Consider the following 13,402-nt stretch of genomic DNA (forward strand, 5'->3'; position numbering starts at 1 on the left):
ATCACTTTAGCCTCTTCAAGAAAAAAATTCAAAAAGTATTGTTGGTAACTTCTCACATGATACACAGCTGTAACGGACAAAGGGTAAAATGACGCTTTTGCCTTTTTAATTTTTGAGAAACTCACAACAACAACAATAATACATATAGGGACATTTTGGTCATTTATTATCTCTACATTATTTCAAACACATTTTTCAATTCATCAATCTAACAAAAAATCCAACCCATCTTCTTAAATGCAAAAACTAAAATAGTTTACTAAAATAGTCAAATAGGCAAAACCTCTAAAAAGAAAAAAGATTAAATGTATATTTAGCTTTTGTTGTGAATCTTAAAAATTAAAAAAAAATAAAAGAAAAAAGATGAATGATATTTAGCTTTTGTTGTGAACCTTAAAAATTAAAAAAAAAAACAAAAGAAAAAATATTGAATGTATATTTAGTTTTAGTTGTGAATCTTAAAAATTAAAAAAAAAATGGTTGTGAATCTTAAAAATAAAAAAATAATAATAAAAAAAAGATTGGATGTATATTTAGCTTTGGTTGTGGATCTAAAAAAAACAGTTGGTTGTGAACCTGAAAAAATAAATAAATAAATAAATAAAAGAAAAAAGATTGAATGTATATTTAGTTTTGGTTGTGAATCCTTAAAAAATAAATAAATAAAAATAAAAAAATATATATGGAGAAATTAGTGGGTACCCATCCCATGTGGATATTTAAAGAATATCACTTACCTTACCTAATAAATAAAAAAAAAAGAAAAAAATCTATATTTTTTAATTAGATCTCCATAGATACCCACATAATAAGTTATTCATGGGCAAGATACATTAAGTCAAGATAAGCTTGTTAAAAATTCCGTGTGAGTTCAAATCTCGTTAAATATTTGACTTTCTTAAAATCATTTCAGAGTTTTGTTACATTTTAGTCGGGACAAAACTTTGCATATGGCTCTTATCAAAATAGATAAATAAAGAAGATTATTTTTTTATGTATTGAAAAGAGAAAAGAGAAAATAAGTGTAAAATATAAGTAAAATTTAATTATATTTTATTTATATTTTATCTATTTTTTATTTAATTTTAAAATTTTTAAACCAAACACAATTTAAGGCAATCTTTATTGAGAAGCCAAGTTGTGCCCCATTCCCATATGTATTTTTGTCCACAAACTTTGAAATGTGAACAACACATATTTTTTGATTGGTAGAGAGTGATGGGGTCGTTCAAAGTAATTAGCTTGTTTGGTTTGAATTTTCAGAATTCATTTTTTAGAAAATTAAAATTTTTGTTTTTCATATTTGTTTATTTTGAGTAATTTTTTTTAATATTCTAAGCAATTTTTTTTATTTTTAGATACATCTAACATAAATACACTTAAAAAGTATAATATTTGTGAAAAAAATCAATCGAAAACTCACTAAATACCAAAAATACAAAAAAAAAAAAAAGAAAGAGAATTCACTACATTTTTCGTATTCTTATATATTTATTATTTTTTAAAATATTTTTTTATAAATATTTTACTTTTTAAATATATCTAAGTAAGGTGCATCTAAAAAAATAAAAAATATATTTAAAATTTTAAAAATATACACTAAAAATTAAAAAAAAAAACACGAAAAATGAAAAACTTAATTTCTAAAAAATTAAAATCAAATACACTGAATACACTTTTGATATGGATGGCCTACCTTATCTACCAAGTACAAAGTGTGTTTTGTTCACATGTATCAAAAGCGTGAAAAATTTTGTTTTCTATGTACTGTTAATGGCTTAAGTAAAGGATTAAAATACTTTCTACATAAATAATCTATTGTTATAAATCACAAGGAATTTCATCATTTTTTTTTAGATTCAAAATATATTTTAACTCCTTGTGCTTTATTCTTAATGTGCATTTTATTCCTTGACATTTAAATATGAATACATAACTCCCTTATGTATAAAAAAATAAAATAAAATTTGCATTGAGTTCAAATTTACTCATGCTACTCAACCTTAATCACTATACAAAACGACAAATCAGCAAAGCTGTTGTATCTTTTAAAAAATCTCTTCAAAGAACGTGATTTTTTTTTTTTCACTCACATTAAATAAATATTTTTTTAATATTGATGATTGAAAAATTAGGAATATCACAATTTTAGCTTTACCAAAAGCTACCAAACAAGGTATAACCCACATGAATAGCTTTTAACGCTAGTGGAAGAGCAAGAGTTAGTTTTTGTGGAAAGGGATGGAACGACAACATCTTGTGTCATGGAACAAAAGAAAAGGTATCCCCCTTTTTAGGTAACACACATTCAATCACAAAGAAAAAAAAAGGGGGGGATGGGTATCTTTACCAAACCTTTCTTTGCATTAATAACCACTTGTATTAATTCAAGTTTTATAGATAGAAATAGAAGATATATAGATAGCTCAGTGGCCAAACAACCTTTTTAGCCATGATTTGATCACTGAAGTCAATGTCACCCCCACATTATATAAGTGGCCATGAGAGCTTTCTATATGAGCTGTCAAATTGTGAAAGATATAGGTAGCCTTCTTTTCATTAACCAAATTAGCCTTCATTTAGCTAACTTGTCATTTGTTTGGGCAAAAATAATAATAAAAAACAAAAATTAATGTAAAAATATTTAATATGTTTAATGAAAAAAAAAAAATCATTTGAATGAAAATTATTTTTCACTTTATAGTCTTACAAGTTTTATCATTACTATCACTATAGCCACCACCTCCAATCTCATCACGTTGCTGCCACCAACAAAGGTGGTTTAAACTAACCTAGGTTCGATTAGATAGATAATTATTCAATAATACCAAAGTATTGAGAGGCATTGCCTAAATGATGGTTTCAACTAGTAACATAGTGAAAAATTTTATGAGTGCCACCCACCTTCATTAGATAAGTGGCTCACTTATTATGTTTTGTAATTTCTCATTTACAAGAAACACTACATAGACAATGACATAATATTTAGAATCACAGTATATAATACTTTTACCAATTACATTGATCTGTTTATTCTAGTTTAGTTTTTTTTTTCTTTCTAAAATGTTTTGTGACAAATTTGTTAGCTACTCTCAGAATATCATATAGTATTGTCTACGTAATACTCCCGATAAAAAATCACAACACATTTAAATAAGTCATCATTTATCTCATGTCTATTTAATAAAAGTGAGTAAATATGTTTCACACATGAAATTTTCAGTATGTCATTAGTTTAAATTGTCCACATGGACAACACCCCCATAATACTCCAAACTACTGAATAATTACCCAATAAAAATTCTCTCCCTGGTTACACTGCATTAGTCACTTGTTCGTGTCCTTTACTTTGGGCTTTTTTCCTACAAACATCTAACCTTAGCAAACCCAAAGAATATGCTACTCAAGAGTCCTCAAGTCAAGTTTTAAAAAGTGGGTTTTTTCAGCAAATTTTCTCGAAAACAGTTTCCGGTAACAGCTCGTCAAACAAGTATTTTTGTGTCTACCCAAAAAATAAAAACAGAAAACAGAGCTAGCCGGGCAAGCACAAGGAAAACTGAGCTTCTACAGAATATTAGTTTGCATTCAAAAGCACCAGGGAAAAAAAAACAATTATATTGTTTTGCTAGCATCTACAACTTGTCACAGTTTCTTGAACATTGTATATAGTACTAGTATAAAACTGTTGTAAAGAAGGTCATATCCTCAGATTATTGTTGCTTAAAGGAGTTTTGTATAGTGCTCTCTAGGAAGTAAAGTAAAAAGACTATGCAGATTCCAAAGTGACTCACAATTTACCTTCTTCCACTTCTCCTCCTCCTCCTCCTCTGTTCTTCAGCTGGTGGCTGCCGCACATTGTTCCCCTAGCACGTACAACATGGTCACAATATCATCACTACCCCAAATTATCCATAGCCATCGCAAAAGGTCTGTCGTGACAGACTAGCGGCGGCAAGTAAGGCTTACTTCCCGGGAAAAATAGATGTAGCAAAAGTTATTTGATACAGATCGTAACGAATTGAGTAAAACTATTTGCACAGACAAGACATGTATCATAACTGTCACTAATTATATATGGTTTGAGATGGAAATGGCAGTCACTAGTTACGTTTTAAATTGCAATTTGTTGTGACTATGAAGTAGGAGTGAAAAAAAGTTCAGCCATACTAACCCAGATATTGCGAATTATTCCAATAAGGAGAGCAGGGAGATCAGTGAAGAAGGTGAGAGCATGATGCACACAGTAAACATCACCGTGGCGGGCATGCACAATTATTGCCTGGCTATCCAACACCATATACCACAGCAGAAGTTCAAAATACAGACACATCTGCAAGGAGCAACACATGCTAGTTACAAACATAGCAACAGTGAAATAGTTTTCCACAATAATTTCTTTGTTCTCCTAATCCCTGTTTTTAGCTTCATTTTGTTATGTTATGTGTATTAACTACATTATGCTATGTAGAAGCAAAAAAGGTGTCCCAATGCATGAAACTCCTGCTAAAGCAGAGTTTAGGGAGGACAAGATAATTCCAAAGAGTATGCATCCACAAAACATAAACATAGTACATGTTTGTTTGTGTTTCATTTTCTAGAAAATAATTCCTTTTGACATCATGATTCGCTGAATTATTAACACAGAATCTTCTCAAGCAGGTTGCAAATCAAGGTCAAGTGGTAATTCTAGCAGAGACTTGAACCTTTTTATGGTTATGTATGGGGCATTGGAATTAAATGAATTAAATTCTAGCACATAATTACAGAGTCTACCGGAAAAATAGCTATGGATACACCAAAGAATATTGAAGCAAGGAGCAATCCGATCAGAATCGAGAGATTGGAGGAAAGCACGCCAAGCACATAGATATATACTCTATCCTGCGACGTGGTTATAGCTTCTGCGAAACAACAAAAAGCCATAGCAGTCCCCAGATATGCAGTGATGACCTTGCTGCAAATAGAGAAATGTTTCTCAATTCGTGGAGTTATTGATCCAAAAAAAATGAATTCTAAACATTGAAAGGCACACACAAGTGTCATGTAACAAATTTAAAGTCTTCCTGGATTATAAAAAGGAAAACAAATTAATTGAGTTACTCTAGGAAACAATAACAATACAAGGTTTTCAATTCTTATAATTACAGTGCTAATTCTACACTATATGGAATTTAATGAATTCAAAGGTCAATTATTAAGAATCTATATAAGACTTGTGATGCATAAAATGAAATTTGCTTCTGACTCCTACATCAATGAAACAACTTTGATTTTCAAAGTGCCTTAGAGAAAATGCCACAAGCATAAAGGAAGTTTCCATACAAAAGCAATTCTAGTCAGAGTCATCTCATCTACTAAAATACGGATAAAAATGAAAACTGAAACAATAATAATGCAACATGTGACACAACAAGTATCAAATGGACCAAAAGAAAAGAAAACGTTAGACTGCCTCTACATAAAACAGGATAGTTTTGTTTTTTCGATTGAGGAATCGAATAGGATTGTTAGACACAGTGGAAGGTTCATAGAGTTGGCATTTAAACTACTTTCCTTTAAACCTAGTGAAACAGCATATGTTGATTTTGGAATGCCACGTCTAAAACAATTTTAGTGTTTCATTTTTATTATATATATATAAAAAAAAAAGGACATCACAAACACAATCTTCCAGAAACTAGAAAGCATGCAAGGCTAATGATTGCCAAGTTTCAGACCGTATCAGGCTGGTCTAAGATGCAACATAATACACGAGATGCTGCGACAACATAAAAATCAAGAAATCAACAAATAGAACAATCGTACTAGACTTACGACAAACAAAAAACACAAAAGGGTTACCTTGGAGCAATCATGACCAACTCAAGCAAATGACCAATAGAAGCCCCAATACACAGTGCAGCAAACATCAAGAGTTCGACCCTCGTCCTCTGCTCATTAAGAAATGTAACGAATTCACAACAGTTAATGTAAGCATTGCTAACAAAGAAGAAGAGACTTGCAAACAACTAAGGAACAGAAATGTCGTAAAATACATACCTCCTTCCATGGGGCCATTGAGAATAACCACCCCATGCTTCCAATGAATCCAAGTGTTGTACTTATGCCCCCAATGTTCCAAAGGACATGCAAGTAGATTCCAAAAGCTGAAATCAGCAGAGCACAGCACAAGGTGTGGTAAACCTGCGTTAAAAAATAGAGCTCAAATTCAAGGTTTAGAAGGAAAAAAAAAAAATCCAATACAAAAACTCAAATAGGGTGAAGACAATTTGACATAACAAACCAGACATTTAAATGAAAAATGTAAAGCAAGAATCCAATTGAAACAAATTTTAAAGTTCTTGGGTTAAACAGAAATGCAATCAATTCAATCAAAACAAGAAAAATCGAACAAATGCCTAGCAAGGACCAACGAATAACCTCACATATCGGAATATCAAACTGAATTCTCCAAACTATCTTTTCCCTTGGATGAAATGTAGTTATATTTTATTCACATTCCACCTACCTTTTCCCTTTCCCTTTTCAAATCCCTCCCCAAATCTATGTACCAAACACAGCCTAACAGAAACCAAATTCAAGAATCAAGACAGTAATGCATAGTTTATTCAAGAACAATGTACTGAAGCTCACATCACTCAGTGAAATATTCGTTAAATTTTTTTACAGGAAAACACCAAGGGCAAGAATTAAACTAAAACACTTATCAGAGATCTTGAGCCAATACTGGTATATATCTCACGAATCAAAAGCTAAATACTATCAAGTTAAAACATATAAATCAGAAAAATGAAACTCAAATAAAAGCAGATCAAGAAATCATGAATGTTGATGAGAATTTAGAACTATAAATCTCTAAAATCAACCCCTAACAAGCGTCGACAAACAAGAATCTACATAACAACCAAAACAACCATCATGATAACAAAAGTAAACTGAGCAAATGTATTTAATTCAACACTCCAATTTCACTTTCTTTCTCTTTTCAGTTTTTCTCTGAAACCAAACAAACAATCGCAATAACACGTACACAATATGTACATATATATACATTACGGTAATTTCTATTTTCTAAGCCAAAAAAGAAACAAGAATGTGAAATTCAAGAATTCCACGTTCAATTATTGTTTGCATCATTTTCTTGGGAAGCAAACATAAAATCAATTATGTAGCAGACGAGAAAAGTGAGGAAATGCATTAGTCACTCGGTTAGCAAATTCAACAATCCAATTTCACTTTTTTATCTTTTCAATTTTATCTCGGAAACCAAACGTACACAACACGTACAGATATATATATATATATATATATCCATTACGGCAATATCTATTTTCTAAGCCAAAAAAGAATAAAGATTGTGAAATTCAAGAATTCCACTTTCAATTCAGTATTTCTCGGGAAACAAACAAAAGTTTTTAGCGAGAAAAAAATGAATACCTTCTTGAGGTGAACCCGAATGAAGAGTGCGACATTATCGAAGCTCCTGAGAGTTTGGGAGCTCCAATCTTTCTCAGTGAAAAAACTCATCTTGATAATCGTATTGAAGATAAAGCAGAGAATCGAATAGAAAGAGAAAGAAAATGAAAGTTTCAGTGCGAGAATGATAAGAGAAGAGAACAGAGCAGAGCAGTCTCAGAAATATATATAATCTGTTAGTCTAGAGAGAGAAAATAAGATTTGCCCCTGCCCTGGCCTTTGGTTTTGAATTACGCGAATTGCCAACTTAGATTGATGAAGTTTTGCGAAAAAGCTGGGGGTATTTTGGGAAAAGCGTAAAGGGTTTGTTGGTTGGGACGTTCGCGGGAATTAGCGAGATTTGAAACTGGCCGTTTAGTTAGTTTTGACAAATTACACTTTATTTCCCTCAACTATCATTATTTTTCACTTTACCACCTCAAACTAAAAATTAACAAAAGATACTCCCTTCATCTTCTAAAAGTTTTCAATCTACCATTAATTCTCCATTCTATTAACAAAACAAACGGAAAATGTAATGTGCACATGCCATGTTCATAAAGGATCTTTAAAATGTATTTTTGTTATAAAAAGTGACTTGTGCACATTACATGCACCTTTTCCGTCTATTTCATTAACATAATAGAAACACAAAAGTCAGATTAAAAACTTTCATAAGATAAAGAGATTACATTATATCAATTTTAAGTTTGAGGGGGTAAAATGAAAAATAATGATAGTTGAATGGGATAGAGTGTAATTTGCCCTTTGATTTTGATTTTGATTTTTAATATTATAATTATTTTTATTTACTTTTTTGATCCACTAAATTTAGATATATTTAAAAAGTATAAAATTTGTGATTTTTTTTAAATGCAAAAATTCAGAGTTTTTCTTCTTTTTTTTTTTTATTGACTTTTTTAGAATTTTTTATATATATATTTTACTTTTGAAATACATTTAAATTAGGTACATTTAAAAAATAAAAGTAAATTAAAATATGAAAAAGAAATCAATAAAAATAAGGGGAATTACATATAGGTGGGAGAAGCGGAAAAAAATTATAAACACATTGGGGTGCAAGTATATATGTTTATGATGAAATGTAAATGAAAGCTCTACTTGAACTTGATGCTATAAACTTTAATGCACTAACAAAAAACGAAAGTATTCAAGCTTGACTCGATTAAAATTTGTGTGAGGTTGACGCAAAAGGTAAATAAGTTAAAACTAAAAAACATTTTGAAACTTGTAAAGATTTCAAGGGAGGTTCTAATAACTTACTACATAGCAGTCCTCAAGTCAAAATAGTTTTCAAATCAGCTCGTCAAATGAGGTTTTTTTTTTTTTTTTTTTTTTTTTTGGGTGTGTTTTCTAGAAAATAAAAACAGAAAACAGAGCTGGACAAACTCAGGCTATTAGATGATCCAACATCCACAAACACATGGACATAAATGATAACAAGACAGAAAGAGAGATAAAGCTGAACTTTACAGAATTTTAGTTAGCATTCAAGCACCCCAATTTTTTTTTTTGTTTTGCTAGCAATGTACAAACATGTCTCAATTTCTTGAACATTGTATATAGTACTAGTATAAAATTGTTGTAAAGAATGTCACATCCCCAAATTTTAGTTTCTTAAAGGAGTTCTGGAAAATACTCTCTAGGAAGTAAAGTAAAAGGCTATACAGATTCCTTGTGAGTCACAGTCTACTTCTTCCTCCTCTTCTTCTCTTCTGTTCTTCAGATGGTGGCACTGGCAGCTGCATCACCAAAGAAAACAATATCATCACAAAAATTGATCTGGGTCGTCCATTTATATGAATAATTGTTCCTATTAAAAATACCTTCTTTTTATTGCGAATTAGACCGATGACAACAGCAGGAAAATCAGTGAAGAAGGTGAGAGCATGATGCACATAGCAAACATCACCACAGCGGGCTTGCACGATTATTCCCTGGCTATTGAACACCAAGTACGACAGCAGCAGTTCAAAATACAGATACATATACAGCTGCAAGGACCAACACATGCAGTTATAACAACAGTGGGAATAAGTTTCAATAATAATTTCTCTCTTTCTCCTAGAAAATCCCTATTGTTTGCTTCATTTTTGTTCTGTTGTGTTGTGTAATTAGATACATTATACTAACCAAACCTTTGCATGGTATTTATTGGGGGCAATGAATTAAATTCAAGCACATAATGAGACAGTCTACCATAAAAAGAGCTGAGTAGCCACCATAGGTTGAAGCACGGAGCAACCAGATCAGATTCAAGAGATCGGAGGAAAACAGGCCAAGCAAGTAGAAACGCGCTCTATTCTGCGACGACATTGCAGCTAGTGAAAAAGAAACAAAACCTATAGCACTCCCCACAAATGCAATGATGATCTTGCTGCAAATACAGAAATAATGTTTCTCAATTCTTGGAGTTCTTGATCCAAAAAAATGAATTCTAAACATTGAAAGGCACACACTAGTAATGAGTTTACCGTCCCAATTAAAACGTAGAGTGACAAAGCTGAACAAGATTTGCAGAATGCACAGTGCTTTTGCAGATTATAAATAAGCTACGCACAATGAATTAGCGGAAGGAACTCTCTATGGTAATGAAGCTTAGAAACTCTAGGCCAGTGTGGCATCTAAACTAGTTGTAGACAAAGGCTATCTATTATAAACTGGCAATAAGGTATTGGGAATTGGCTATTTTAGTTCGCTTTTTAGTTTTTTATGAAAAGATGTGCAAAAAAGTAAAAAAAGTGATGTGACAATTTATAGTGACATTTTGACTTTTTGACTAAAATCTTAAATGCCCAAATGAAATCCCTCCAATTAAAGTGAAGACAACGGAAAAAATACTTTCACACAGTTACCCCAACAAGCACATTTCTTATGAAAACTAGTAAGAATCCTTTCTTCTACAAAAAGAAGTATAAAAATCAACATTGAAACCAAAATTAGGTGACATGTGACACAAAAGGTTTCAAGTGCATCTAAAAAAAGGAATGAAAAAAAAAATCATGTTTTATTTAGATGCTGCGACTGCATAAAAATCAAGCAAGCAACAAACAGAACAATTGTAGATTCGTACTAGATTTTACACAAAACAAAACACAAAAGGGTTACCCTGGATCAATCTTGACCAACTCAAGCAAAGGACCAATAGAAGCCCCACCACACAGTGCAGCAAACATCAAGAGAAAGACCCTCCTCTTCTGCTCATTAAGAAATGTAACGAATCCACGACACTTGCTGTAAGCATTGGTAACGAAGAAAAAGAAACTTGCGAACAAATAAGTAACAGAAATGTCGTAAAATAGATACCTCTTTCCACGGGGATGTTAAGAATAACCACCCCATGCTTCCGATGAATCCAAATGTTGTAATTATGCCCCCAGTGTTGCAATAGACATGACACTGGACTCCAAAAACTGAAGCCATCAGAGTACAGAACAAGAGGAAGTAAACCTGTGTTAACAGCCCAAAATATGAATCAATTAACTTAGGAAAAAGAAACTAAAATTCAAGGTTTAAAATGAAATAATAAAAATCTAATACCACAAGCCAAGAGGGTTAACGGCAATTTAACATAACAAACCAGTCATTGAAATGAAAATTGAAAAATTGAAACAAATTTTAAATTTCTTGGATCAAACAGATGCAATCAATTCAATCAAAACAAGAAAAATCAAGCAAATGCCCATAGCAAGGAACAAGACGAAAAACCTCACAGAAAATTATCAGAAATCTCATACTGAAGTTGCCAACAGAAACCAAAACCCCCAAAAATTCATATCTGAAAATCAAGACAATAATGCGTAATTTATTCAAGAAGAATGTACCGAAGCTCACATCATTCAGCAAAACATTAGTTACAAATATTTAAAGGAAAACATCAAGGGCAAGAATTAAACTATGGGTCTTGTTAAGGTGCCGTTAAAAATGCTTAAAAAAAGTGTACATTCTACATAAAAGTGAGTGTAATAAAAGAATGTATAATCTTTTTTGGCAATTTTAACATGTTCCTTAAAGGCATGCATTAACAAAATACTTAAAAGTAAAAACACTAATCAGAGATCTTGAATATATATCTAAAAAAGCAAGAGCTGAGTACTATCAAGTTAAAACATATAAACCAGGAAAATGAAACTAAAATTAAAACAGACCAAGACATCATGAATATTGGGTGAGAATTTAGAACAATAAATCTCTAAATCATATCCAAGAATCAAAAACAATAATGTATAGTTTATTCAAGAATTATACTAAAACACTTACCAGAGATCTTGAATATATATCTAAAAAAGCAAGAGCCAAGTACTATCAAGTTAAAACATATAAACCAGAAAAGAAATAAATAAATAAAACTCAAATCAAAACAAACCAAGAAACCATGAATGTTAACGAGAATTTTGAACTATAAATCTCTAAAATCAAAACAAACCAAGAAACCATGAATGTTAACAAGAATAGAATATTTCGAATCACTCGTATCTTTGTGTTTCTTTTTCTTTATCATTTTTCTTAAGCTAATGCAATAAATGTATGTATTGGCAATTTCATTTTCTTTCTCATTTCAATCTTTCTCGGTAACCAAACAAACAATTAATTAACACGTACACAATATGAAAGTGTATATATTGTCTAAACTATCAAAGAATTAAGATTGTGAAATTCAAGAATTCCACATTCAATCATTGTTTTCAGCATTTTCTTGGGAAACAAACAGAAAAATGAATTACCTTAAAGAGGTGAGCTTGAATGAAAGGTGCGATGTCATCGAAGTTCCAGAGAGTTTCGGAACTCCAATCTTTCTCAGTGAAAAAACTCATCTTGAAAACCATATTGAAGAAAAAGCAGAGAATCGAATAGAAAGAGAAAGAAAGTGAAAAGTTTCAGAGTGAGAATGAGAAGAGAAGAGAACAGAGCAGAGCAGTCTCAGAAATATATATAATCTGTTATTCTAGAGAGAGAGAGTAGATTTGCCCCTGACCTGACCCTTGGTTTTGAATTACGCGAATTACCAACTTAGGTTGATGAAGTTTTGATATAAAGTTGGGTTTATTTTGGGGAAAGCGTAGAGGATTCGCGGGAATTAGAGAGAGATTTGAAACCGGCCGTTGAGTTCTGGTTGCATTCAATTAACTGAAATGAAAAAAAGGGAAAAAAAAAGAAAAAAAAAAAAAACTTTTTAGATGAAAATAAAACTTAAATTTTACTTTTCTTACATATATTTTTTGGGGGAATTATCCATTAGTGATAGTCGGAAAAATTATTTATAAAAACACGATAAATATTAATAATTAAATCATAAACTGTTCTACTAATGTAATAATTTTTGAAAACCCCTCCTGATTGATAAATTTACCTATATTTTTTTCGGAAAAATTATAATACCTCTATTATTAAGTTTATATTAAATCTAGTTGTGTCTTCAAATAAATTGAGTTAATTTTAGTACATTATTAAATAAACATAATTTTTTTATACAAGTATTCTAAAAGAAGTATTTAATGAGAGAAAAAATAATCTAACGAGTTTTTTTTGGCTCTTTTTTTAAAATTTTGAGTTATTAATTAGATCTCAATGTATAATATTGACATAATTTAGTGAAAAAAAGTGATACATACATCACGTATAAATGAAAGTGACTGGATAAAATTAATACTATTAACTCATATGTGAAGCAATTAAAGATGATGCGCGGGTGCTTTAGCCAACCTGAGAGCGGAGTACATTGAAGGCCTAGTCATGATAAAAAACCCACGTACGGCAGTTAGACCACTTTTTGTAGCAGACATGGTTGGAGCTGTGTATAAGGTGATATAGTTAGGGACGGCAATTTGAATCCGGTCCGACGGTGATCAGACTCCTCAACTTCGAATTGAGCGGTTATTTCTCGAAAAATATTCTCCACAGGCCGGGAATGGTATTCAAAAATAAA

General features: G+C 31.1%; 1 protein-coding gene across 5 annotated transcripts; it reads right to left on the minus strand.

Annotated features, from left to right (window-relative positions):
- Positions 1 to 3,297: 3,297 nt before the first annotated feature.
- LOC114292827 (bax inhibitor 1) lies at positions 3,298 to 11,441 on the minus strand. Of its 5 annotated transcripts, none has more exons than XM_082916407.1 (10): positions 10,585 to 11,441; positions 9,676 to 9,780; positions 9,303 to 9,417; positions 9,145 to 9,218; positions 7,438 to 7,527; positions 6,040 to 6,183; positions 5,842 to 5,930; positions 4,774 to 4,954; positions 4,172 to 4,330; positions 3,298 to 3,863 (listed from the first exon to the last, which is right to left on the minus strand). In XM_082916407.1, exons 5-10 carry the CDS (start codon positions 7,525 to 7,527, stop codon positions 3,795 to 3,797), a joined length of 732 nt encoding a protein of 243 aa, XP_082772533.1. In that variant the 5' UTR covers positions 9,145 to 9,218; positions 9,303 to 9,417; positions 9,676 to 9,780; positions 10,585 to 11,441; the 3' UTR covers positions 3,298 to 3,794. The 5 variants fall into 5 exon arrangements, with proteins under 5 accessions (XP_082772533.1, XP_082772532.1, XP_028092645.1 ...); XM_082916406.1 differs by having other exon boundaries at positions 9,303 to 9,470; XM_028236844.2 differs by having other exon boundaries at positions 9,676 to 9,853.
- Between the last annotated feature and the right edge of the window lie 1,961 nt (positions 11,442 to 13,402).

Source organism: Camellia sinensis, chromosome 2 (assembly GCF_055761805.1).
Source record: "Camellia sinensis isolate YWXY chromosome 2, ASM5576180v1, whole genome shotgun sequence".
Lineage (NCBI taxonomy): Eukaryota > Viridiplantae > Streptophyta > Magnoliopsida > Ericales > Theaceae > Camellia > Camellia sinensis.